Source organism: Carlito syrichta, unplaced genomic scaffold (assembly GCF_000164805.1).
Source record: "Carlito syrichta isolate Samal-C Ts95f unplaced genomic scaffold, Tarsius_syrichta-2.0.1 Scaffold305794, whole genome shotgun sequence".
Taxonomy (NCBI): Eukaryota; Metazoa; Chordata; class Mammalia; order Primates; family Tarsiidae; genus Carlito; species Carlito syrichta.
In genome coordinates, this window is record NW_007249890.1 from 146473 (window position 1) to 170051 (window position 23579).

The window sequence follows — 23579 nt, forward strand, 5'->3', positions numbered from 1 at the left end:
GTGGTGCAAGCCTGTAGTCCCAGCTACTTGGAAGGCTGAGGTGGAAGGATCGCCTGAGCCTAGCAGGTCGAGGCTGCGGTGGCTGTGAGCGTGCCACTGCACTTCAGCCTGGGCGATAGAGTGAGACTCTGACTCAAAAAAAACCAAATTTTACTGTTAACTATTAGCTTTTCACATAATTGAAAATATAACTCAATAGTCACTTTATAGTTAAGGGAACTGAAATAAGTAAAAATAATTGGATTTCTTTTAAAGTGAGGATTGCACTCAAAGGCCCCTGATTGATCTATTCTGACTCGCTAGCCCAAGGACAGATGTGACGCTGCCTTGCTCAACTTTTATTACAGACAGAATAGTCCCTGAAGCTTCAGAAAAAACCTTTTAAGCATAAGTAAGCAAACTGCCGTGGGGTCTTTTGGCTGTTACCATCAATCACAAATGCACCACGGTGAGTGCAGACATTTACCAGGAAAATGACCATACACAAACTTAAACACCAGGAAGAAAAACCAGCCTCACATTGCCCCTGACAACGTAGTTAGAATCACTCATGATATCTCGAGCCAGTCCGAAGTCACATATCTTCACCACCTTCCCGTGGGTGACGAGCACGTTTCTAGCCGCCAGGTCTCTGTGAACACACTGCAAGGAATGACATTGGAGTGTTATTTGCTGTGATGGGTATTATCCTCGCATGCGATCTTTCTTCCAGGTTCAATGGGAGGTGCCAGTGTGGAAGGCCTCTTATTCTTATGGGGCTGTGAGCCCCATCATGACATATAACCACCCAAGCGAACATGGGCAGCCCAATCCCTTAGCCTCTGTGGCTGCAGTCATTTGTGATGCTTCTGGAACATTCCCAGAGGCCAAAGAATTTTGTTTGTTTGTTTGTTTGTTTGTTTTTGAGTTGGAGTTTCACTCTGTCGCCCAGGCTGGAGTGCAGTGGCAAGCTCATGGTCACCGCAGCCTTGAGCTGTTGGGCTCCGGCGATCCTTCCACCTCACTCAGGCTGGTCTCAAACTCCTGGACTCAAGCAATCCTCTCGCCTCTGCCTCCCAAACTACTGGGATGACAGGCGTGAGCCACTGGTGCCCAGCCCCTTCTGGGAATTTTGTGTACGACTCTCCATCTTCTTCCTGCTGTGTTGGTGGCTCCTGTCCCCTGCAGGGCTCCAGGTATGAATGAGACTCTTCTCATTCCCTGGGCTGCATCCTCTGGTTTCACACCCTCTTCCAAGTCACGTCATCAGAGCCTGGGAATGCAAGTGCCATCGCTCAAATCTCTGTTTCCAGCCCAAGCATTTCTCTTGAGCCTCAGCTAGAAGTGTCCGACTATCTACTAGACGAAGCTGTACTTGGCTGCCCAAGGGACCTCACATTTCAGCCGCCCAACTCATTACTCTTATTCAAAAACTGTCCCTCTGATGCCATGTTCTCTATCCTATCCCTTGTTCCCTGCTGATTTTCCTTTTCCTTCAAAAATCTCGCCCAGGCTGAGCATAGTGGCTCATGTGCTTAGGGAGGCCAAGGTGAGAGGATCACTTCCAGGCCAGGGGTTCAACACTGGCTGGACAACACAGGGAAATCCCATCTCTACAAAAAAAAAAAAAAATTAGCCAGGCATAGTGGCATAGTTCTGTAGTGACAGCTACCTGGGAGGTGGAAGTGAGAGAATTGCTTGAGCCCAGGAGTTCAGGCTACAGTGAGCTATGATTGCTCCACTGCATTCCAGCCTGGGTGACAGAGACTGTCTTTAAAAAAATTAAAATTAAATTTTAAAAAACTTCTGGCTAGACGTGATGGCTCACAACTGTAATTCCAGCCCTTTGAGAGGCCAAGGAGGGAGGATTGCTTAAGCCCAGGAGTTCGAGACTAGCCTAGGCAACATTGCAAGACCTTGTCTCTATAAAAATTTAATAATTAGCCAGGCATGGTGGCGTACACCTGTAATCTCAGTCACTCGGGAGGCTGAGGTGGGAGGATTGCCTGAGCCTGGGAGATCGAGGTTGCACGATCGTGCTACCGCACTCCAGCCTGGGCAACAGAGTGAGATCCTGACTCAAAAATAATAATAAATTCCTCCAGCTCAGGCATGAACTCTTTCAGAAAGTCTCTCCTGCTCCCTCTCCCCATTCCCCGAAACCAAGCCTAATGTGCATGCCCCTTCCCTGGGCTTCCAGAACTTCCTTCAATCACAGTGTTTATCCCACTACAGTGTCATGTGATCTGCACATTGGCTTGTCTCTTTCCTTCCTAGCAACTGTAATACTCTCGAGTCCAGGAGACATCTCACAAAAGACCGAATCTCCAGCACCTAGTGTGGGACCTGGTGCGGGCTACGGGCTCACTCAGCTAATGTCTCATGAAGTCAAGAGCCTACATGAGAAAATGAAGGGGCACCCAGAGGAGTGTTGGGGGAGGTGCGAGGGACAAGTCGGGGACAGTGACACACCTGATTCAGAGGGGAAGGCATCCAGTGATGGCAGAAGGGGAGACAGCCTAGAAACTGGGTATTCTTTGTAAATTCAACTGCTTACAAGCTGAGGGAGGGGACAGTGGTTCCCTTTGGCTGTCAATTGTGACTCATGTGAGTGTGTCCTTAACTATGGGCAGCAAGGCTGGGCGCAGTGGTTCACGCCTGTAATGCCAGCACTTTAGGAGGCTAAGGCAGGAGGATGGCTTGAGTCATCCTAGGCTGGTCCATGCCTAGGCTGGTCCGGGGAGTTCGGGACCAGCCTAGGCAACATGTCGAGGCCTTGTCTCTATTAAAAAAAAAAATTAAAAATTAACCAGGCATGGTGGCACATGCCTGTAGTCCCAGCCACTCAGGAGGCTGAGGTGGAAGGATCATCTGAGCCCAGGAGGTCGAGGCTGTGGTGAGCTGTGGTCATGCCACTGCACTCCAGCTTGGGCAACAGAGTGAGACACTGACTCAAACAAACAAATCAACCTATGGTCAGCAAACCGAGCCAGATGATGCAAGTAGATGCTCTCCAACATCCACCAAGATACCCATGACAACATGACTACAGATGTGCGAGTGAACTCCAGAGGGGAATGAGGCGGGCAAGAGTGAGAAAATGGAAATCCAGACAGCACGGTGGTGGGGGGAAGACAAAGAGAAGAATGTGCCTCGCAGTCGAGTGGTGGGGAAATGTGATTGAGACAGTAATAATAATAATATTAATTGGCATAAAATTCACAAGAGTCTGGGTGTGGTGGCTCATGCCTGTAATCTCAGCACTTTGGGAGGCCAAGACAGGAGGATTGCTGAAGCCCAGGAGTTTGGTTTCCATATTGTTGTTGTTGCTGTTGTTATTATTATTATTATTTAGAGATGAGGTCTTGCTCTGTCCCCCAGACTGCAGCGCAGTGGCTCACGGCAACCTCGAACTCCTGAGCTCAAACAATCCTCCTCCTGCCTCAGCCTCCTGAGTAGCTGGGACTCCAGGTGTGTGCCACCACACCTGGCTAAGACAGTAATTTTCTAAAGAAAAAATAAAATACAGTAGAAATGAATCTCTCCAAGCTCAGAGAAAAAAGAAGAAAGAGGACGCAAAAAAAAAGGAAACGGAGGTCAGAGGAAGAGGAGAATAAGAGACTCAAAGAAAAAGAGATGGAAGCTAGGGAATTAAAGAGAAAGTAATGGGAGGTGAGAAAACCAGGAGACAGGAGGAACCGCCTTACTCTGCTAATAGGTCTGAGGCTCTTGAAACACAGAGAACAGCATAACTGAAAGGCAATATAAGAAGGCAAAATTGGACCGGGCTCAGTGGCTCAGCCTGTAATCCCGCGCCTTTGGGAGGCTGAGGTGAGTGGATTGCCTGAGCCCGTGGGTTCGAGACCCGCCTGGGCAGTGAGACCTCATCTCTACAATAAATCAAAAAATCAGCCGGGCGTGGTAGCACATGCCTGTAATTCCGGCTACTTGAAAGGCTGAGGCAGAAGGATCGCCGGAGCCCAGCAGGCGAGGCTGCGGTGGCCGGGAGTGGCCACTGCACTCCAGTCTGGGCGACCGAGTGAGACTCCAACTCAAAAAAAAAAAAAAGGAGGCAAAATTGGGGTAGAGGTCATGGTTCGCAGAGGCTCCAGGGCCTTACCACCCCAGTTTGTAATCTGGGGTTATCCACCCAGGAGACAGCATCCCTGCATGACTGCTACTGACTGAATTAGACAAAAGCACTTGGGGTGGCTGCCCAGCAAACAGAGCATGCTGGGTCAACCCACTCTGTCCCTGGGTCAAAAGCCTACATGCAGACACAACCTGGATGGCTGTCCAAGAGGGCAGTGATGATGCCACACTTCTTTTTGAAGGAGTTTTCTAAGGACTTCCTGTCTTGCTGTTCTACCCTGGACGTTGCAGGAGACTTGGACAGCCCGGGAGGACCATGCCAGCCATTCCCTGATAAGGGCTTCCAGGTCTTTATGCTACCATCAGCCGAGAGTCCAACTGACATTCTAGGTGACTCCAGCCGTAAATGGAAGGGAAAAGACAGAGTTCAAGGGATATGAGTCAAAATAAACAAGAAAAAATAGGTGAGCACATCTTTTTCATAATTTTTAAATCTTTGTTTTTTTCTTCAAAAGGAGCTTACCGACTTAAATTCCAGAAATTCCATTCCTTTGGCAACTTGATAGGCAAAGCAAAGAAGATCTTCAAATGTCAGCACATTCAAGTCCTCTTCTTCCTCCAGTCTCTTTTGGTTTTCATATTCGATCTCATCTGTAAAAGAAAGCCAGTCTTCACTTTGGCCGTAACTCTAAGAAGGTGCCTTATTAAAATCTCTACGGGCCAGCCTGGGCAACCAAGTGAGACCACGTCTCTATTAAAAAAAAAAAAAATCACAAAATTAGCCAGGCATGGTAGCACATGCCTGTAATCTCAGCTACTCGAGAGGCTGAGGTGGGAGGCTGGCCTGAGCTCAGGACGTCGAGGCTATGGTGAGTTGTGATTGTGCCACCAAACTCCAGCCTGGGTGACAGAGAGAGACCCCGACTCAAAAAAAAAAAAAAAAAAAAAAAAAACTTCTATGGGAAGGGTATTAAGGCCAGGGTTAGGAAAAGGTACAAGGACGCATAATCAAAGCATCATCTTTTTGGCCGACTAAGATGTGACCTGTTTATGCTGAGCATTGAACAGTCTGTGAAGGGTCACAGAAGATTTGTTTTGGTTAGAGATAAAGTAACTCCCTGCCTACTTTGATGGCAGGTGACCTGATGAGTCAAAAGTGGTTTTTTTGTTGTTGTTGTTTTGAGTTGGAGTCTCACTCTGTCATTCAGGCTGGAGTGCAGTGGCACACTCACGGCCACCGTAGCCTCAACCTGCTGGGCTCCTGCAATCCTTCCGCCTCAGCCTTCCAAGTAGCTGGAACTACAGGCACACACTACCACGCCTGGCTAATATTTGATTTATTGTAAAGATGAGGTCTTGCCAAGTTGCCCAGGTGGGTCTTGAACCCGCGGGCTCAGGCAGGATTACAGGCTAAGTCAAAAACTTTAAATACACCCCCCCGCCTTTTTTTTTTGCACTAGGCTGTTTTGTCACATTGGGAAAGAAATTAATATTAATCGAGTGTCAATCATATTTTGAAACAGCATTGTACATTTCATCTTCTTTTATTAAATGCGTCTAACAGTCCTACAAGGAAAGGAGTGTTAGGCCCATTTTATAAATAAGAAAATTGTGATTCCAATGGTTACACGACATGTCCAAAGTCATCCAGTCAGAAAACAAAGCAACTGAGGTTGACCTGAATTCTATCTGACTGTAGGACTCATGATCTTTCCCGCTTATCAGGTAATAAGATGACTCTAATTAATTTATGGTTTTGAAAAGAATATCCTGACCAGATGAAATAGTCCTCAGTGTTTATTAGTTGAGCATTGGCATAAAATTCACAGCAGGCTGGGCATGGTGGCTCATGCCTATAATCTCAGCACCTTGGGAGGCCGAGGCAGGAGGATTGCTTGAGCCCAGGAATTCGAGACCAGCCTGGGCAAGAGACTCCATCTCTATAAAAAAATCAAAAAATAGTCAGGCTCGGTGGCTTAGCCTGTAATCCCGAGCCTTTGGGAGGCTGAGGTGAATGGATTGCCTGAGCCCGCGGGTTCGAGACCCGCCTGGGCAGCGAGACCTCATCTCTACAATAAATCAAAAAATCAGCCGGGCGTGGTAGCGCATGCCTGTAATTCCGGCTACTCGGAAGGCTGAGGCGGAAGGATCGCCGGAGCCCACCAGGCGAGGCTGCAGTGGCCGGGAGCGGCCACTGCACTCCAGTCTGGGCGACCAAGTGAGACTCCAACTCAAAAAAGAAAAAAAAAAAAATCAAAAAATTAGCCAGGTGTGGTGGTGGACACCTGTAGTCCCGTCTACTCAGGAGGCTAAGGCAGAAGGACTGCCTGAGCCAGGAGGTCAAGGCAGCAGTGAGACCCTGGGCAACACAGCAAAACCTCATCTCTACAAAAAAATCACAAAGTTAGTCAGGCATGGTGGTGTGTACCTGTAGTCTCAGCTACTCAGGAGTGAGACGCTATCTCAAACAAACGAACAAAAATTAACAATATATAAACTTTGGCTTTTAACTATCATCTGACTTTAGCAAAGAAAAAATGCTTTTGCATTTACACAGTGTTTAAAAATGGCTAATACAAAACTCTTGTATTCACTTCCATTGTAAAATGCTTCTAGTTAGAATAAAACATTACCTTCAGAATGAAATGAGTTCCCATGATGCTCTGAGGTCTGGTCTGAGTCTTGGTGTATCTGAACTTCTCTTGAACCAGGCATGCTATTAAAAAGAAAAAAAGTATTTACATTCTTCTTCTGAGCAGACATTTTAGATTAAAAATGCACCAAGTAAATGGATTCCAATTATAAATAGGCTTTTAAATTAAAAGCACGCCATCCATCTACCTATTTCTGTGTACGTTAAAAAGAAGATTGCCTGAGCCCAGGGATTTGTCATCAGCCTGAGCAACTTGACCAGATCTTGTCTCTACTATAAACCAAAAATTATCCAGGCACAGTGGCTCATGCCTGTAATCCCAGCACTTTGGGAGGCGGAGGTGAGAGGATTCCCTGAGCTCAGGGGTTCAAGACCAACCTGAGCAACATGTAAGACCTCATCTCTACAATAAATAAAAAAACTAGCCAGGTGTGGTGGCACACACCTGTAGTTCCGGCTACTCAGAAGGGTGAGGCGAACAGATTGCCTGAACCCAGCAGGTCAAGGCTGTGGTGGCCGTCATCATGCCACTGCACTCCAGCCTGGGCGACAGAGTGAGATTCCTACTCAAAAATAAAAAATAAAAACAGCTGGGCTCAGTGGCTCAGCCTATAATCTTAGCACTTTGGGAGACTGTGGCAAGTGGATTACCTGAGCTTGCAGGTTCAAGACCAGCCCAGGCAACTTGGCAAGTCCTCATCTCTGCAATAAATAAAAATTTTGCTGGGTATTGTAGTGCATGCATGTAGTTCTGGCTACCTGGAAGGCTGAGGCAGAAGGATCACTGAAGCCCAGCAGGTCGATGCTGAAGTGGCCATGAGCATGCCACTGCACTCCAGCCTTGGTGACAGAGTGAGACTCCAACTCAAAAAAAAAAAAGAAAAGAAAAGAAAAGAAATACATTTCATGGCCAGGTGTGGTAGCTCATGCCTATAATCCCAGCACTTTGGGAGGATGAGGCAGGAGGATTGCTGGAGTCTAGAAGTTCAAGACCAACCTGGGCAATATAGTGAGATGCTATCTCAAAAACAAACAAACAAAAAAAGAAATTTTGATAAACAGTGATAAAAAATAACTCCTAATGGATTTGGGCGAAGTAAATGGAAAACCTTTATGTTAAGGATACACTATTCTAGATGCCATGCCAGGCATGGTGGCTCACACCTTAGTAATCCCAGCACTTTGGGAAGCAGAGGTGAGAGGACTGCCTGATCCCAGGGGTTCGAAACTAGGCTGTGCAACCTGGCGAGACCTCATCTCTACAATAAATCAAAAAAACTAGCCAGGCATGGTGGTACCTGTAGTTCCAGATACTTGGAAGGCTGTGGTGGAAGGGTTGCCTCAATCTAGCAAGTCGAGGCTGTGGTGGCTGTGAACATGCCACTGCATTCCAGCCTGGGAGACAGTGAGACTCCGACTCAAAAAAAGAAAAAGAAAAAGAAAAAGAAAAAGAAAAAGAAAAGAATAACCATGATTCATGGGAAGAAACAAAAATATCACCATTAACAGGAATTTGGAAGAAGCTGATTACAACCCTATTGTATGACTCTGAAAGGTTCAAAACTTCAATGAAAAATAACTACAATAAATAAAAAAATCAGTCGGGTGTGGTAGCGCGTGCCTGTAATTCCGGCTACTCAAAAGGCTGAGGCGGAAGGAATCGCCGGAGCCCAGCAGGTCGAGGCTGCGGTGGCCGGGAGCGGCCACTGCACTCCAGTCTGGGCGACAGAGTGAGACTCCAACTCAAAAAAAAAAAAAAAAAACAATAAAAACATCTGTATCCCTGGGCTTGCCAGCCTGACTAAAGTAAGAGGGACCCCTGTTTTCCGGACAGTGCCTCACAGTTTCAAAATATCATCACTCGATCCTTGCCACAGCCTATGAGCTGGGTTTTGAAGTCACATTTTATAAAAGAGAAATCAGAATCAGTGAGACAAGTATTATCTGCTACTGTCACAAGGTTATAAAGAGTAGAATTCGAACCCACACCTGGGTAAAGCTCGTTTCTTTTTCCTGTGAAATGAATAGTCACCATAAAAATCTTTTTTTAAGGTATATAACACTCCTCACTGAGGAGTCCTGTAGAAATTATAAATAGAGTGGGATCCAGTTTATTTCAATTTACGAGTTTATCTAATTTACAATGTACATGTCTTTGGAGAATGGCTTAATGTTTTCAGGACACAAATAGTCCCAAAAGAATAGCCTGAGGGTATTTACTGTCCCAGTGGCCAGTATGAATCAAAGGAGTTGATCACTGACCATGAAGTTCTGGTCACACACATCTGGCTCACTAGGATAGACGCTCTGTTCTAGAATATGGGTGACATAACAGAGGTCCAGGGTTCTCTTAGTTCTCACTGGGAACTGAGAACAGAGTGTCAAAGGCAGGGTTCGTGTGATGGAAATGAACCATGAAGGGCAACTCTGCAGAGACATGCTAGGGATGTACATGGGACCTGATGGCTCTGAGATACTGGTCTCTGTCTCAGACCTTGAAAGCCAAAGACCTGCCGTGAAACTGAGGTTCTAGGAAAGCAAGGCTGGGAATCTCAAATGCAATCCCCAAAAGGCCCCCCGGCAGAGAAAAAAAATCTCTGACAAGCAAACATGCCTTCGGAATAAGGCAGGGCTTCCACAGAGGCAGGGAAATAGGATGCACTGGGGATGGAGGGACCCTTCCATAGAGACGACTGTGGATTCTGCCGAGAAAGACGCCATTAAGCAATCACGCTCCAGGAACCAGAAAGACATTTTAAGGACGAGGACGAGTCCCGCCAAACTCCTACAGCCATCCTGAACGCATGCTAACACAAGAAATCCCACAGGACCGGGTGTCACTCTGGGTCCCCATGGATGGCAGAATACACAACGCACAACAAAGAGAGGAGTGGCCACTGCTTTACTGTGTCCCCATCGCATGCCAATCCATCCATCCAGTGGATGGATTTAGAGCTCCTTTGAGCAACAGTCCCAGGACTCAGGCTAGTCTCTAAGAATATGTTAGGGACTTTGGGAAAATTCTTTTCTACCAATGCCCGTGAGTCTTGAAAAATTGAACAGTGCACCTTTCCCAAGTCCAGACAGGTGTTCAGGGTGCGACCCAAGCGTGGGTGGAGAGAGCTTAGCTCACTTACACACCTATGCTGAAGGAAAGGATCAGGTGTCATTGTTTCAAATTAACGAGAAACTCCAGCACAGACTGGTGAATTTTCTCGGTCTCAGGACCCCACGTCCCACACAATGCCTTTAGAAACTGGGCAATGAAGGATGCTTGACCAGCAGTCATGCCACGGCATCTAATTATGAAACCCTGACCCCATGTCTTACCTGGAATTCGGGTGTGACTGGAAAGTGGGGTAAAAGCTGAAATTGTGTTCCTTGAAAATGTCTGTCCACGTCCTGTGAAACTTTTCTCTTTTACTTCTTAGGTAGTTGAGAAGATCGCCATAGCAACAGTATTCAAAAATCAAGTAAATGGGTCCTGAAACAGTTACAATTGTCATTATACGTATATAAGCATCAAACTGGTTTTTATTTTTTTTCCCAGAAGTTTATGTAGCAGACAATATCCTCCATGAGGGCTCGCCTGACTCTGAGAGTCCAACTTTTATCATACTGAGCCTCTGTCTTACACATGACAGTCCGTTTCATCTTTCTGTGCAAACTTTTGGAAAGTGGCAACCTCTTGTCTTTCCCTTTGGTCCTGGTGGTACAAATGGCACCCCCGATACCGCTTGGCCTTCTAGACTCTCCAGTGTGCAACTGGGAGTAATAATGCCAGCTGCGCTGCGAACATTGGGTAACCACGTGCTAATTTGTTGTCTGCAGAGGGAGAGATCCCAATCCTGTCTTAGATTCATTTTCCTTTTCTTTTACTGCTAGCCCCAGGTCGGCTGTCCCAGAAAGAATGACCCTTGAGCCGGGCTCAGTGGCTCAGCCTGTAATCCCGCACCTTGGGAGGCTGAGGTGAGTGGATTGCCTGGGCCCGCGGGTTCGAGACCCACCTGGGCAACTTGGCGAGACCTCATCTCTACAATAAATCAAAAAATCAGCCGGGCATGGTAGCGCGCACCTGTAGTTCCAGCTACTTGGAAGGCTGAGGCGGAAGGATCGCCGGAGCCCAGCAGGTCGAGGCTGCGGTAGCCGGGAGCGGCCACTGCACTCCCATCTGGGCAACAGAGTGAGACTCCAACTCAAAAAAATAAATAATAAATAAATAAATAAATAAATTTTAAAAAGAATGATCCTTGAGCCATCATTTGGGTATTTCTAGGCAGAAGTGAGACCAATTGGCATAGGGTCCAAGCCTCATCACTGCAAAGAACACAATTTCAGCTTTGTTATGAGGCGTAGGGTCCAAGCCTCATCACTGCATTGATGCCAGCCTCACAGTGGGGGAAGTACAGATGCCACCCAGGTACTCAGAGTATTACTGTTGTTTAAGCAGGTTAGAATTACGCAACATATCCCAATATAGCAGGTAAAAGGGAGGCCTTCCCTAGTTTGCCCCATCTGATTACAGAGAGCGCAATGTCTAATTGCACTTGGGTTTCATAGCCCACACTGTGACTGAGAAAAGAGGGGAAAAAAATGAGGACAAATATTCAAATCTTCAAGCCAACGTGTCTTTGATCAGGTGTTTTCAGTGGAAGCTGATTACCTGACAGCGTGCACGCCCCCAGCAGGTTCACAATATTCTCATGGTTTCCAAGGTGAGACATCATTTTGAGCTCTGACATGAGCGCCTCTCTCTCAGAACTGTCTGCTTTCTCTGTCAACGAAGAAGCATAGAAATGTAAAATACAAGTAAAATGGGAATTTTGTCTTCTTTTATTTTTTGAGTCGGAGCATCACTCTGTCGTCCAGGCTGAAGTGCAGTGGCGTGATCACAGCTCACTGCAGCCTTGACTTTCTAGGCTCAGGCCATTCTCCCGACTCAGCCTCCCGTGTGTCTGGGATTGCACCACCATGCCCAGCTAAGTTATTGATTTTTTTGTAGAGCTGGAGGTGGGAGTCTCGCTATGTTGCCCAGACTGATCCTTTCGCTTTGGCCTCCCAAAGTGCTGGAATGACCGGCACTCCAGCCTGGGCAACAGCGTGAGACCCCAACTCAAAAACAAACCAAAAAAGATTAATTGGACTAATGTCTTGCTTTGCATTAAACAAACATGTAATTACTGTGGTGCTAAAGTCCATGGGGAGAAAGCAGAGGTGACCTATCGCAGGGGACTCCATGGTGTCTGTGGTGTGAGAGAAGTCTTCCCTGAGGAAGCGGTGTTTACGCCGAGATCTGAGCGGAAGTGGGAGATCGCTAACTCAAAGAGGAAGCAGAAGGAGTTGCTTGTGCAAAGGCCCTGTGGTGGACGGGAATTGGGGCTGGGAGAACGGAAAGAGGGCCAGCGTGCTGGGAGGAGGTGAGCAGAGCCAGAGCGTGCAGGGGATGAGGAAGCGTGAAGCAAGATGACCATTGGGTCTACTGTGCCTTTCAAAACTGTCCCTTGGCCTTCGGCGTACAGCATCCAAAGGGAAGGAAGAGTGGATGGAGGGGCCTGCATCCGAGGCCACCGCCGCCATCCCAGAGAGATAGGCTTAGCCTGGGGCGGTTGTCATGGAGATGGGAGAAGAGGGTGCATTCAGGAGTCGGCACGCAGGGAGCCTGATAGGAACAGCTTGCGGATGTCAGCAAGAGGGCGGTGCCCAGGGGGACGACAGGTTTCTGGTGTGCCCGCCTGTGTGGAAGGTGGTTCCTCACTGGCACTCTCTGCCAATCATTGAGAGAAGGGTGTTGATGGAGGGCTAGGATTGGGGAACTCAGTTTGGATAAGCTGAATGAAAGGGATTTTTGAGGTTGGGCGTGATGGCTCGAGCCTGTAATTCCAGCACTTTGGGAGGCCGAGTTGGAAGGATTGCTTGAGCCCAGGAGTTCAAGACCAGCCTTGGCAATAGCGCAAGACCTCATCCCTACAAAAGAAATTTTTTACGAATTAGCCAGGTGTGGTGGTGCATGCCTGTACTCCCAGCTGCTCAGGAGGCTGAGGTGGAAGGCTCTCTGGGAGGTCGAGGCTGCAGTGAGCTATGATTGTGCCACTGCACTCCAGACAGAGCAACAGAGTGAGACCTTGATTCAACAAAATAAAAATAAAGGAACTTCTGAGACATTCAAGCACTTGGATGTATGAGTCTGAAGCGCTGACGGGAGCTGCACTCCCAATGCCCACAGGTACAGAAGGAAGCCATGGGGTGGCAGAGACAGCCTGTAGGAAGTATATAGTGCAAAACGCAAGGAGGCCCAAGAGCAAGCCCGCAGGAATGCCTCTTCAAAGGTTGAATGGAGCCGGGTGTGGTGGCTCATGCCTGTCATCCCCGCACTTTGGAAGGAGGAGGCGAGAGGATTGTCTGAGCCCAAGGGTTCAAGACTAGCCCAGGCAGCATGGCAAGACCTTGTCTCTATAATAAATGAAAAAAATTAGCTGAGTGTGGTGATGCACACCTATAGTCCCAGTTACTTGGAAGGCAAGGGCGGAAGGATTGCCTGAGCCCAGCAGGTCAAGGCAGCAGTGGCCATGATTGTATCACTGCACTCCAGCCTGGGTGACAGAGTGAGACTCCGACTCACAAAAAAACAAAACAAAACAAAAAGCAAAGGCCAGATGGAGGAGGGTGGACCCACCAAGGACTAGCAAGCAGTCAGAGGGGCGGCAGGAAGACAGAAAAACAAGACAGCATGGAGCCCAGAGGAAGAAGGCGTGTCCAGATGGAGAGGAGAGTCAGCCGATGCGGAAAAACCAAGCGACATGAGGACTGAAAAATGCCATTGGCCTTGGCTGGAGGTCGCAGTTGACCTCAGCAAGAGAGCCAGGTGAGGTGCTCTTGCTGAGTGAGTGGTGGTGAGGGACAGGGTGGAGGCCGGATGCCAGGTCAGATGGGTGGAGGAGCGTACGGGGCGTGAGTCCCGAGGGCCCCAATGGCTCCCTCTCCCAAAGTCTACTTCACAACAGAAGAACCCACTTCCGACTGCGGCAACTGAGTCAGAGTCTTATTCTGTCACCCAGGCTGGAGTGCAGTCGCATGATCACGGCTCTCGCAGCCTTGACCTGCAGGGCTCAAGCAATCCTCCTGCCTCAGTCTCCTGAGTAGCTTGGACTACAGGTGTGCACCACCACGCCCGGATAATTATTTTTGTTTATTGTAGAGACAAGGTCTCGACAAGTTGCCCAGGCTGATGACAAATCCCTGGGCTCAGGCAATCCTCTCGCCTCGGCCTCCCAAAGTGAGGCACCATGCCCAGCCTATCCCCAGATATTGATGCCAATAAAAACTCAATAAAGAGAGAAGAAGAAGAGGTGGAGTCTTGTATTCATGGCTTATGTTTCAGATTCATGGCTTGGTTGACACGAATGCCGGCCTAATCCCTTTGTAGGCTTGGAGCTGGCAAACAGGACCTGTCAAAAGAATGGGAGGGGGATGCGGTGGCTCAGGCCTGTAATCCCACCGCTTTGGGAGGCCAAGGCGAGAGGATGGCCTGAGCCCGCGGGTTTGAGACCCGCCTGGGCAACTTGGCGAGACCTCATCTCTACAATAAATCAAAAAATAGCTGGGCGTGGCGGCGCATGCCTGTAGTTCCAGCTACTTGGAAGGCCGAGGAGGAAGGATTGCCTGAGCCCAGCAGGTCAATGCTGGGGTGGCCATGAGCGTGCTTACTGCACTCTAGCCTGGGCGACAGAGTGAGACCCTGACCCACCCCAAAAAGGATGGGAAACAGGGCAGGGAGCCCGTGGGACCCATGCCCTCCATCTGTGTTCATCGTCATTTCTACCATCCCAGCATACTACACCTTTCAGCATCTTGACTGCAACCTGGATGGACACTCCCGTTTTACTAATCCCATAAGCAGTGGCATTCATCACTTTTCCAAAGGCACCCGATCCCAGCACCTTCCCTGCAAAGATAAACGGTGAGGAAATGCCTTTGAAAGATGTTTATTTTTTCCCCAGCAGAACGGAGATGCAACAGAAACATCTGGAACGTTCCATTCTTACCAAACTCTAAGTTTTCCCTTGGAAACTCCCACTTGAGATCATATTCGTACTCTCTGAAGTCAACATAGAAGTACTCGTTGTCCAGCGAGCCCGTCACCTGCACCATCTGCAGCTGGCTCTCGTACCTCAATTGCTTTGGGGACAAAATGACGAGTCGGTTAGGGATAGGCAGCTCTGCGGACACAGGAGATGGTCAACCGTGGACTTTTACCTTTGCGTTTACCTTTTTATACTTGTGGCAAATGAGCATGGTCAGAACGACAATGAAGAGAAGACAGAGCCCAATTGTCGCATAGAATGAGATGCTGTCTTGGATGAAAGGGACGGGACCTGCAAGAAGAGTGTCACTCAGCCACGAAACAGAACGTCTGTGGAGTCCTCTAGACAGTAGCCGCCCATAAGCACCCCTTACGTCCAGCTCCAGTAATTGTGACACTCAGCACCCCACAGAAAAATCAGGCGCAAGTCCCATCATGGACCCGTTTCCTTGCCAGAAAATTCTAGATGAGTCTGAACTCTTTTTTTTTTTTTTTTGAGTCAAGGTCTCACTCTGTCGCCCAGGCTGGAATGCAGTAGCATGCTCATGGCTCATCACAGCCTCAACTTCCTGGGCTCAGGTGATCCTTCTGCCTAAGCCTCCCATTAGCTGGCACTACAGGCGTGTGCCACCATGTCCAAATAATTTTTAAAAATTTTTTGTCAAGGTGCAGTCCCGCTATGTTGCCCAGGCTGGTCTCAAACTCCTGACCTCAAGCCATCCTCTCTCCTCGGCCTCCCAAAGTGCTGGAATTATAGGTGTGAGCCACCATGCCTAGCCTTGAACTCATTTTAAAAAACTATTTACTGGGGTTCTAAGAATAACATCTGTTGAAATCCACGGAATGTACAAGTCGGAGAAAAAAGAAGCCTATGTCCCTTCTACAAAGGTATTACATGAAAGTGGGGATGTTTAGTTGAGACTCTTGACACGGGAGTGTGTGGTTCTCCATCTCACTGTGACTTGTGAGTCACCCCAGAGTATGAAGAACTCTGCCTCAGCCTCAAGACAGTCTACACCAGAGGGGATTCCTGCCTGACTCAAAAGACTCTTTCCTCACACACTGAACCTGTCCTCTCTCGTAAAACCCCCAGACAAAAGTCAGTGACAGGGACAAGCTTCCAGTGGGGATTTCCTGGTGGTGGAATGTTACAATAGCAACAGTTGTGTACCTGGAGAGTTTAAAAGGATCGTCTCACAAGACGTGCCAACGGAGTTGTACGCACAACACTTGACCAGGAACCCTCTGACAGCCTCACTCATGTTCAGAGTGCTGCTGGATACCCACTGTCCAAACACCTTTCTATTCGTCTTTTTATTCCAGACTCCTTCTGTGATTTCTTCTGTGCAGCTGAAAAGAAAGGGCAGACAGAGAGGTTAGACCGGTGGGGCTGTCATCAGATCAGAACTCAGGGTTTCTGGAGCGAGTTCTAAAAGAGACTCATCTATTAAAAGTTATCAGAGGGGCAACCCCTTCGGGTCCCCTCCCACTGTGGGAGCTTTTCTGTCCTTTCAATAAATCCTGCTTTCTTTAAAAAAAAAAAAAAAAAGTTATAAGAAACAGGCAGGGCGTGGTGGCTCACGCCTGCCATCCCAGCACTTTGGGAGGCAGAGGCGAGAGGATCGGATCGCTTGAGCCCAAGAATTCAAGACCAGCCTGGGCCACATAGCGAGACCTCGTCATTACAAAAAATATAAAAATTAGTCAGGCGTAGTGGCACACACCTGTTGTCCCAGCTACTTGGGAGGTTGAGGTAAAAGGATCGCCTGAGCCCAGCGGGTCGAGGCTGCGGTGAGCCATGATTGTGCCACCGCCCTCCAGCCTGGGTGACTGAGAGAGATCCTGACTCAAAAACACAACGAGGCTGGGCGTGGTGGCTCAATCCTGTAATCCCAGCATTTTGGGAGGCCGAGGTGAGAGAACTGCCTGAGTCTACAGGTTTGAGACCCGCCTGGGCAACCTGGCAAGACCTCATCTCTACAATAAATCAAAAAATTAGCCGGGCATGGTAGCGCATGCCTGTAGTTCCAACTACTTGGAAGGCTGAGGAGGAAGGATCACCTGAGCCCAGCAGGTCGAGGGTGCGGTAGCCATGAGTGTGCCACTGCACTCCAGCCTGGGTGATGGAGTGAGACTCCAACAACTCAAAAACAACAACAACAACAAAAAACTACAAACAAAAGCAATTAGAAACAATCTAGGCGCATTGAGAATTATGGTTGATTCAGAAGGTGAGATTGTAACTATGTCATCATTTCTTTTTAAACTGTATTCATGAAAGAGAGACAGTTTTATGTTCCTCTGTGACAAGTGACGTCAATGTCCTTATTACTTGGGAGACTTGTCAGAGCACTTCTTCCAAGTCCAAGATGGCAAGGGGTATCCATCCGAGGAACACGACGCCTGGCTTGTGGATGCCTCGGCGAGCACTTGAGGCTTCCCTGCCGGGAAGAACACAGAAGATGAGCTCCTGGAGGGTGGCACTTTCCAGAAAGGGCCTCCAAGTTGGCTTCAGCACAGCCTGCCTGTCGATTCCAGGGCAATCTGTGCTTCTGGGAGGCCGTATCACTTGGGATACCTCAACACCCTCGGCTGCTCTCGCTTGTCACCTGGCTGGGCAGCCCTCACACCTCTCGACTGTATACCACCTTCCACCAAGGGTCCCCCTGGGAAGGGCTGAGGTGTAGACCTCTAACCACCCACATACCCCCAAACGATTCTTAGTTTAAGGAGCAGTATCAGCAAAGAGTTCAACATAATGTTGGATGCTCATCTTTTTATAAACCAAAGAAATGAAAATTATTGAAGCAAATAAATGGCAGGTAATATGAATTTCAGCCTTTCTTTAATATAACCTTCCAAAGTACTGAAGTGAGCCAGACAGGTGACTCACACCTGTCATCCTAGCACTTTGGGAGGCCCAGGCAGGAGGATTGCTTGAGCCCAGCAGTTCGAAACCAGCCTGGGCAACATAGCAAGACCTCATCTCTACAATAAAATACATTTAAAAAAAAAAGTAGCTGGTCATGGTGGTGTGCCTGTAGTCCCAGATACTTGGGAGTCTGAGATAGAAGGATCACCTGAGCCCAAGAAGTTGAGGCTGCCGTAAGTTGTGATCATGCCACTGCACTCCAGCCTGGGCGACAGATTGAGACTCCCTCTCACACACACACAAAAAGTACTAAAATCAATAAAGTCACATTACAGCATAGTCAGAGACTATATGGAATAAGTCTTTTAGCTTCTGAGGATAAACACAGAAAGAGATACATGACCAAAACCTCAGTCAGGTACAAGAATAAAATTTCAAAACATTTCAGCATATACACAAACACAATTTTGTAGCATTCCTTCAAACCCATTACTTACCTCTTCCTGGTGAAGACTGGTTAAGACTCCTTAAATTATTAAGTAGTTATAAGATAACAATTAAATTCTTGGCCATTTAACTTACTTCTTATATTCAGCGTGAAGATTTTGGTGAATTCAGCATCATCGTTTTCTGCATGGAAAATATATTCTCCTGGCTGGTGCTTATGGTTGCAAAACTTGGATATGCTGTTTGAAAGAGAATGAAAGACAGACTTAGCCTGATTCTTCCAGGAGATGCTACGGTGAATGCCAGTGTGCGTGGGCGGAGTCTTCCCTGTGACTCTCCCCACTTGCTAATGTTTGTGTCTGTGTTCTAGACCCTTCCTGCTCAGAGTATGGTCCACAGACAGACAGCAACAGCACCAGCATCGGTATCATCTGGGAGCTTGTTAGAAATGAACCATTTCAGGTCCCATCTCAAACCCACTGACTCAGAATCTGCATTTTAAGATGATCTCCAGCCAGGCATGGTGGCTCACACCTGTAATCCCAGCACTTTGGGAGGTGGAGGCGAGAGGACTGCCTGAGTCTAGGGGTTTGAGACCAGAATGGGCAACTTGGTGAGATCTCGTCTCTACAACAAATAAAAAAATTAGCCAGGCGTGGTGGCATGCCCCTGTGATCCGAGCTACTTGGAAGGCTGAAGTGGAAGGATCGCTTGAGCCCAGCAGGTTGAGGCTGCAGTAGCCGTGATCGTGGGACTGCACTCCAGCCTGGGCAACAGAGTGAGCCTTCAATTAAAAAAAAATGTGATCTCCAGAGCTGGGTGCAGTGGCACGCACCTGTAGTCCCAGCAAGGCAGGGGAGGATCACTCGAATCCAGGAGTTTGAGGTTGCAGTGCCCTGTGATTGTGCCTGTGAATAGCCACTGCACTCTGGCCTGTGTGACATAGTGAGGCTTGGCCTCTGTTTAAAAAAGTCATCTCCATGAGCTTTGTAAGCACATTAAGGGTTGGGGCTGGCTGGGGACCCTCAGAGAGACCAGGAAGTACCTGTCCCTCCTTGTCCATACATTCTGAAAAGCCTGGCTCCCCGGACATGGAACAACCCTTTCAGGTAGAGAAGCCTGAGGCTGCCCTGCTTCCTGGAATGATGGCTTGCTGACCTGGTTCAAGGCAGGACCTATGACCAACCTTGGACTTACATATCCATGAACGGCAATGAGGATTCAAGTCCACTGAGTTTGGACAGAAACCTAGGAGGGGTCTCAAAAGGCTTCCGTACCTGCCTGGGGCACTCATTGGTCCCTCAATATCTTGACATGAAGGGCTTGATATTAGGGAGTATCCACCAAGCCCACCAGGCCCAAGGATTGCTGGATATTGTAGTGAGATGTTAGATAGGATAGGAGGGGTAGGGAAGCAAAAGCTGTCAAATATACCTTCATGCACTCACAGTTACCAACATTGGAGAAAAAGTTTTAAAAAAAGTCTCTTAAAACAATAAGGGCCAGGTGCCGTGGCTCACGTCTGTGATCCCAGCAATTTGGGAGACGGAGGCGGGAGGATCTCTTGAGCCCGGGAGTTCAAGGTCAGCCTGGGCAACACAGCAAGCCCTCATCGCTACAAAAAATCAAAAAATTAGCCAAGTGTGGTGGTGCACGCCTGTAGTCCCAGTTGCTCGGGAGGCTGAGGCAAAAGGATCACGTAAGCACAGAAGTCAAGGCTGTGGTGAGGCATGATTGAGCAACCAGAGTAGAAGCCAGATTAGACTAAGAGTTATGTAGGATGCGAAAGACCTGAAAAGTATATCTCCTGGCCTCGAAGATACCATCATCCAGGTGCGTGGGCAAGACCTTCACCAGTGGGATTGTTAACACATTAAGTGGAAGACCAGCCAATGACCAGAGAAAGCTGAGGTCTGGAAGAGAAAGGCCCAGGAGCTTCAGAGAAGGAGGAGGGCTTGAGTTGACCCTCACGGAGGAGACGGTCTTGGTAACAGGGCAAAAGAAAAGACGTCTGAGAAGGAGACTAGGCTCTCACGACGGGGGCCGAGAATTCACAGGGCCACAGTGGGCAGGAAAGTCCAGGCCTCCAGATGGGAGCAGAGGCGTGTGAGTACAGGAGAAAAGAGGGGGGATGAAGAAGGGAGACGAAGAAGGATGGGTTTAAGGGGTCCACGGATGGGCGCCTTGAGCAACACACCTAGTAATTCAGACATAAGGGAGCAACCAGTTTGTAGGAGCTGTGGACGCCTGAGACCATGCCCTGGAGAGAGGCAGGAGGCCGTTGTTGTAGCGATTCAGAAATCCATTCATTCATTCATTCAGCCATCGATGGCAAACCCTGCTTGTGGGTCTACTGTTGAAAAACTGGGTTTCTGTTCTCACAGAATCATGGTAGGGTGTGGGAGGTCCTGGGACTGCCATGGGTGAAGTTCAAGCCGAACGTGGTGGCTCATGCCTGTCATCCCAGCACTCTGGGAGGCTGACGTGGGAGGACTGCCTGAGCCCAAGAGTTCGAGACCAGCCTGAGCCACATGGCGAGACCTCGTCTCCAGGAAAAATTTTTAAAAATTAGCTGGGCGTGGTGGGGAATGTCTGTAGTCCCAGCTATGCGGGAGGCTGAGGCGGGAGGATCACCTGAGCCCAGAAGATTGAGGCTGTGGTGAGCTGTGATCATGCCACTGCCCTCCAGCCTGGGCAACAGACACTTCAACTCAAAAAAAAAAAAGAGGTTCAGATTGGGGATTTCAGAGCATGACAAGAGGAGTGTTGTCTAAGGTGGTGAAAAACAGAAAAGGAGAAAAAAGAACAAACCCAAGAGGCATGGGAAAGGAAGACATGGTGGGGGGTGGATTGATCTGGAAGATACAGAAGGGAACAGAATCCCAGTGCATCCCCAAGACTCAAAATACACGGTGGGATGGTCGCAGCATCTGAGGTCATGGGTGTGAGACACCAAGGTTCTGAGCCCTCAACACCCAAGCCGAAAGGTCGTTCTGTGTCCAGTGATGAGAAAACGTGTTTCTCTGACCTTTCAACTGAGGCAGGGAGTTGACAGCTGAGCATTGGGCAAGCTCTTTACTGCTTTGTTAACAAGCAGGCTGAAGACGTCAGCAGGGGAATTTCTAGTCCTGACCTACTTCAGGACAACACCGAGGACGTGGCTGGTGAGGTGGAAGTGACAGAAAGACTGGCAGAAAGCCAGATTATAACTCCAGGGAGAAGGAGAGGAAACAGGCCCTGTGTGAGGCTTCAGGACGCTGAGCACCAGGGGCCCAAGGGAAGAAAGATTTGAGTTTCTGAAAAAGAACGTGCAGTTCTCCCTGGACGATGGCCAAAGACCTTGGACAGGGAGAAGAAAGGACATAATCCAGAAGGCAGTGTGACCAGCCGGGGACCATGCCACAGGCACCCATCAACCAGGCTCAAAAGAAGTGACCGGTGCATCTACCTATCATCATGCAGATCAAAGCAACATGCTATGTAAACGCGTCTCCTCTTGTCTCTGGGCTGTCTTGATGGGGCATACAGCACCTGAAATATTTTCTTTTTTTTTGAGTCAGAGTCTCACTCTGTCACCCAGACTGGAATGCAGTGGCACGCTCCCGGCCACCTCAGCCTCAACCTGCTGGACTCCGGCAATCCTTCTGCCTCAGCCTTCCAAGTAGTCAGAACTACAGGCGCGTGCTACCATGCCCGGCTATTTTTTATTATAGCCACAAGGTCTTGCCAAGTTGCCCGGGTGGGTCTCGAACCCTCAGGCTCAGGCAATCCACTCGCCTCGGCCTCCCAAAGTGCTGGGATTACAGGCTGAGCCACCGAGCCCGGCCACCTGAAATATTTTCACTCCCCTGGACAATTTCCAGACAGGAAATTGCTCACATAAACAGCTAAACACACAATCGAATATCCAGCACTTCAAATGACTTCTCCTCTTGCTCATGACAGTGAACCCTAGAAACAACCACAACGGCATCCTGAACCTCTGGGAACTCCAAGAGTACTCACCAGTTAGGTGACCAAGAGAGTCAAAGCTTCCTCTTTCCCCCAGGGTTTTTCTCAAAATGGCCAGCTGGCATGAGAGGGGAGGTCAGGACATTTGAGTTTACCATGAGGTGATGGCTTGGTGACTAAGAAGATGTGTTCTCATTACAACTGTGAAGAGGGGTTTCTCCTCAGTACTGGGAATGCAGGTCATCTGGATTTCCCAAGGAAGGAGGGGGCTGAGCAAGGGAGTAATTCCACTACTGTAAGATAAGGGGATGCTTTATTCAGAGAATAACAAAGCACGTAGGGGTAGCTGAGAGCTTCAGAAACTGGAGAATGAAGAGCTGACAAGACGAAGGGGCTTTACAGAGCACTGGGGGATGGCCACCAGGAAGTTCACCATCCTATCTCCCTCAGGCTGCTGAGTCAGAGTCACCAGGTGAACACCTCCTGGCGGCAGCCGAATCTGATCTGTTCAAATGTCTGTCCTAAGTTAGTTAAAGATAGTCAGGGTGGCCAAGCGCAGAGGCTCACGCCTGCAATCCTAGCACTTTGGGAGGCCAAGGTGGGAGGATCATTTGAGCCCAGGAGTTCGAGACCAGCCTAGGCAACATAGCGAGATCTCGTTTCTTAAAAAAAAAAAAAAAAAGAATCAGCTGGGCATGGTGGCGAGGGCCTATAGTCCCAGTTACTTGGGAGGCTGAGGCAGGAGGATCGCCTGAGCCCAGGAGATTAAGGCAGAGGTGAGCCATGATCATGCCACTGCACTCCAGCCTGGGCACGGAGCGAGATCCTGACTCGAAATAAATGAATATGGACTATCGGATTCTGTTTCTCTACACAATTCCTTGCTCATTTTCACTTGACTTCAGGGGAGCCAACAAGCCTAGGGGTATAGAATCATTAAAAACAGCCAGGCTCGGTGGCTCAGCCTGTAATCCCAATGCTTTGGGAGGCTGAGGCGAGTGGATTGCCTGAGCCTGCGGGTTCGAGACCCACCCGGGCAAATTGGCGAGACCTCGTCTCTACAATAAATTTAAAAAAAAAAGAATCATTAAAAACATGGCAAATCTCATCAAAAACACCTTAATTTCTAAAGAGTATGTACGCATTTCTGTTTTTTTATACACTGGGTTTGCGAATCTCACCCTTCTGAAATGAGTCAATATCGTGAAATGGTAAAAAACACAAACGTCAGAGCTCAGTCTGCCATTGCCTAGTGGTGGGAAATCGGGCAAGTCTTAACCTCTCTGTACTTACAGCGTCCTTGTCTGTAAAATGAAGTCAGCGAAAGTATCTGCCTCATATAGTGGTTGGAGAACTTTTCAAAATAAAAAAGCACTCCTATATAAAAGGTTTACAGTAGTGCCTAGCACACAGTAAACACAAAATATATCTTTTTAAAAAATGTCGGAGTCTCACTCTGTAGCCCAGACCGGAGTGCAGTGGCCGCTCCCGGCCACCGCAGCCTC

General features: G+C 48.5%; 1 protein-coding gene across 1 annotated transcript in view; it reads right to left on the reverse strand.

The window, feature by feature from the left end:
- The window catches only part of FLT3 (fms related tyrosine kinase 3), a 71210-nt gene that overhangs the window by 17607 nt on the left and 30024 nt on the right, over positions 1-23579 (reverse strand). The window contains exons 10-20 of the mRNA XM_021714810.1: positions 18259-18362; positions 17137-17245; positions 15976-16154; positions 14990-15096; positions 14767-14899; positions 14562-14666; positions 11388-11498; positions 10055-10208; positions 6705-6787; positions 4595-4722; positions 520-642 (exon numbers count right to left, since the gene is read on the reverse strand). Coding sequence (XP_021570485.1) covers positions 520-642; positions 4595-4722; positions 6705-6787; positions 10055-10208; positions 11388-11498; positions 14562-14666; positions 14767-14899; positions 14990-15096; positions 15976-16154; positions 17137-17245; positions 18259-18362 — 1336 coding nt within the window. The remainder of the gene's footprint in view (positions 1-519; positions 643-4594; positions 4723-6704; positions 6788-10054; positions 10209-11387; positions 11499-14561; positions 14667-14766; positions 14900-14989; positions 15097-15975; positions 16155-17136; positions 17246-18258; positions 18363-23579) is intronic.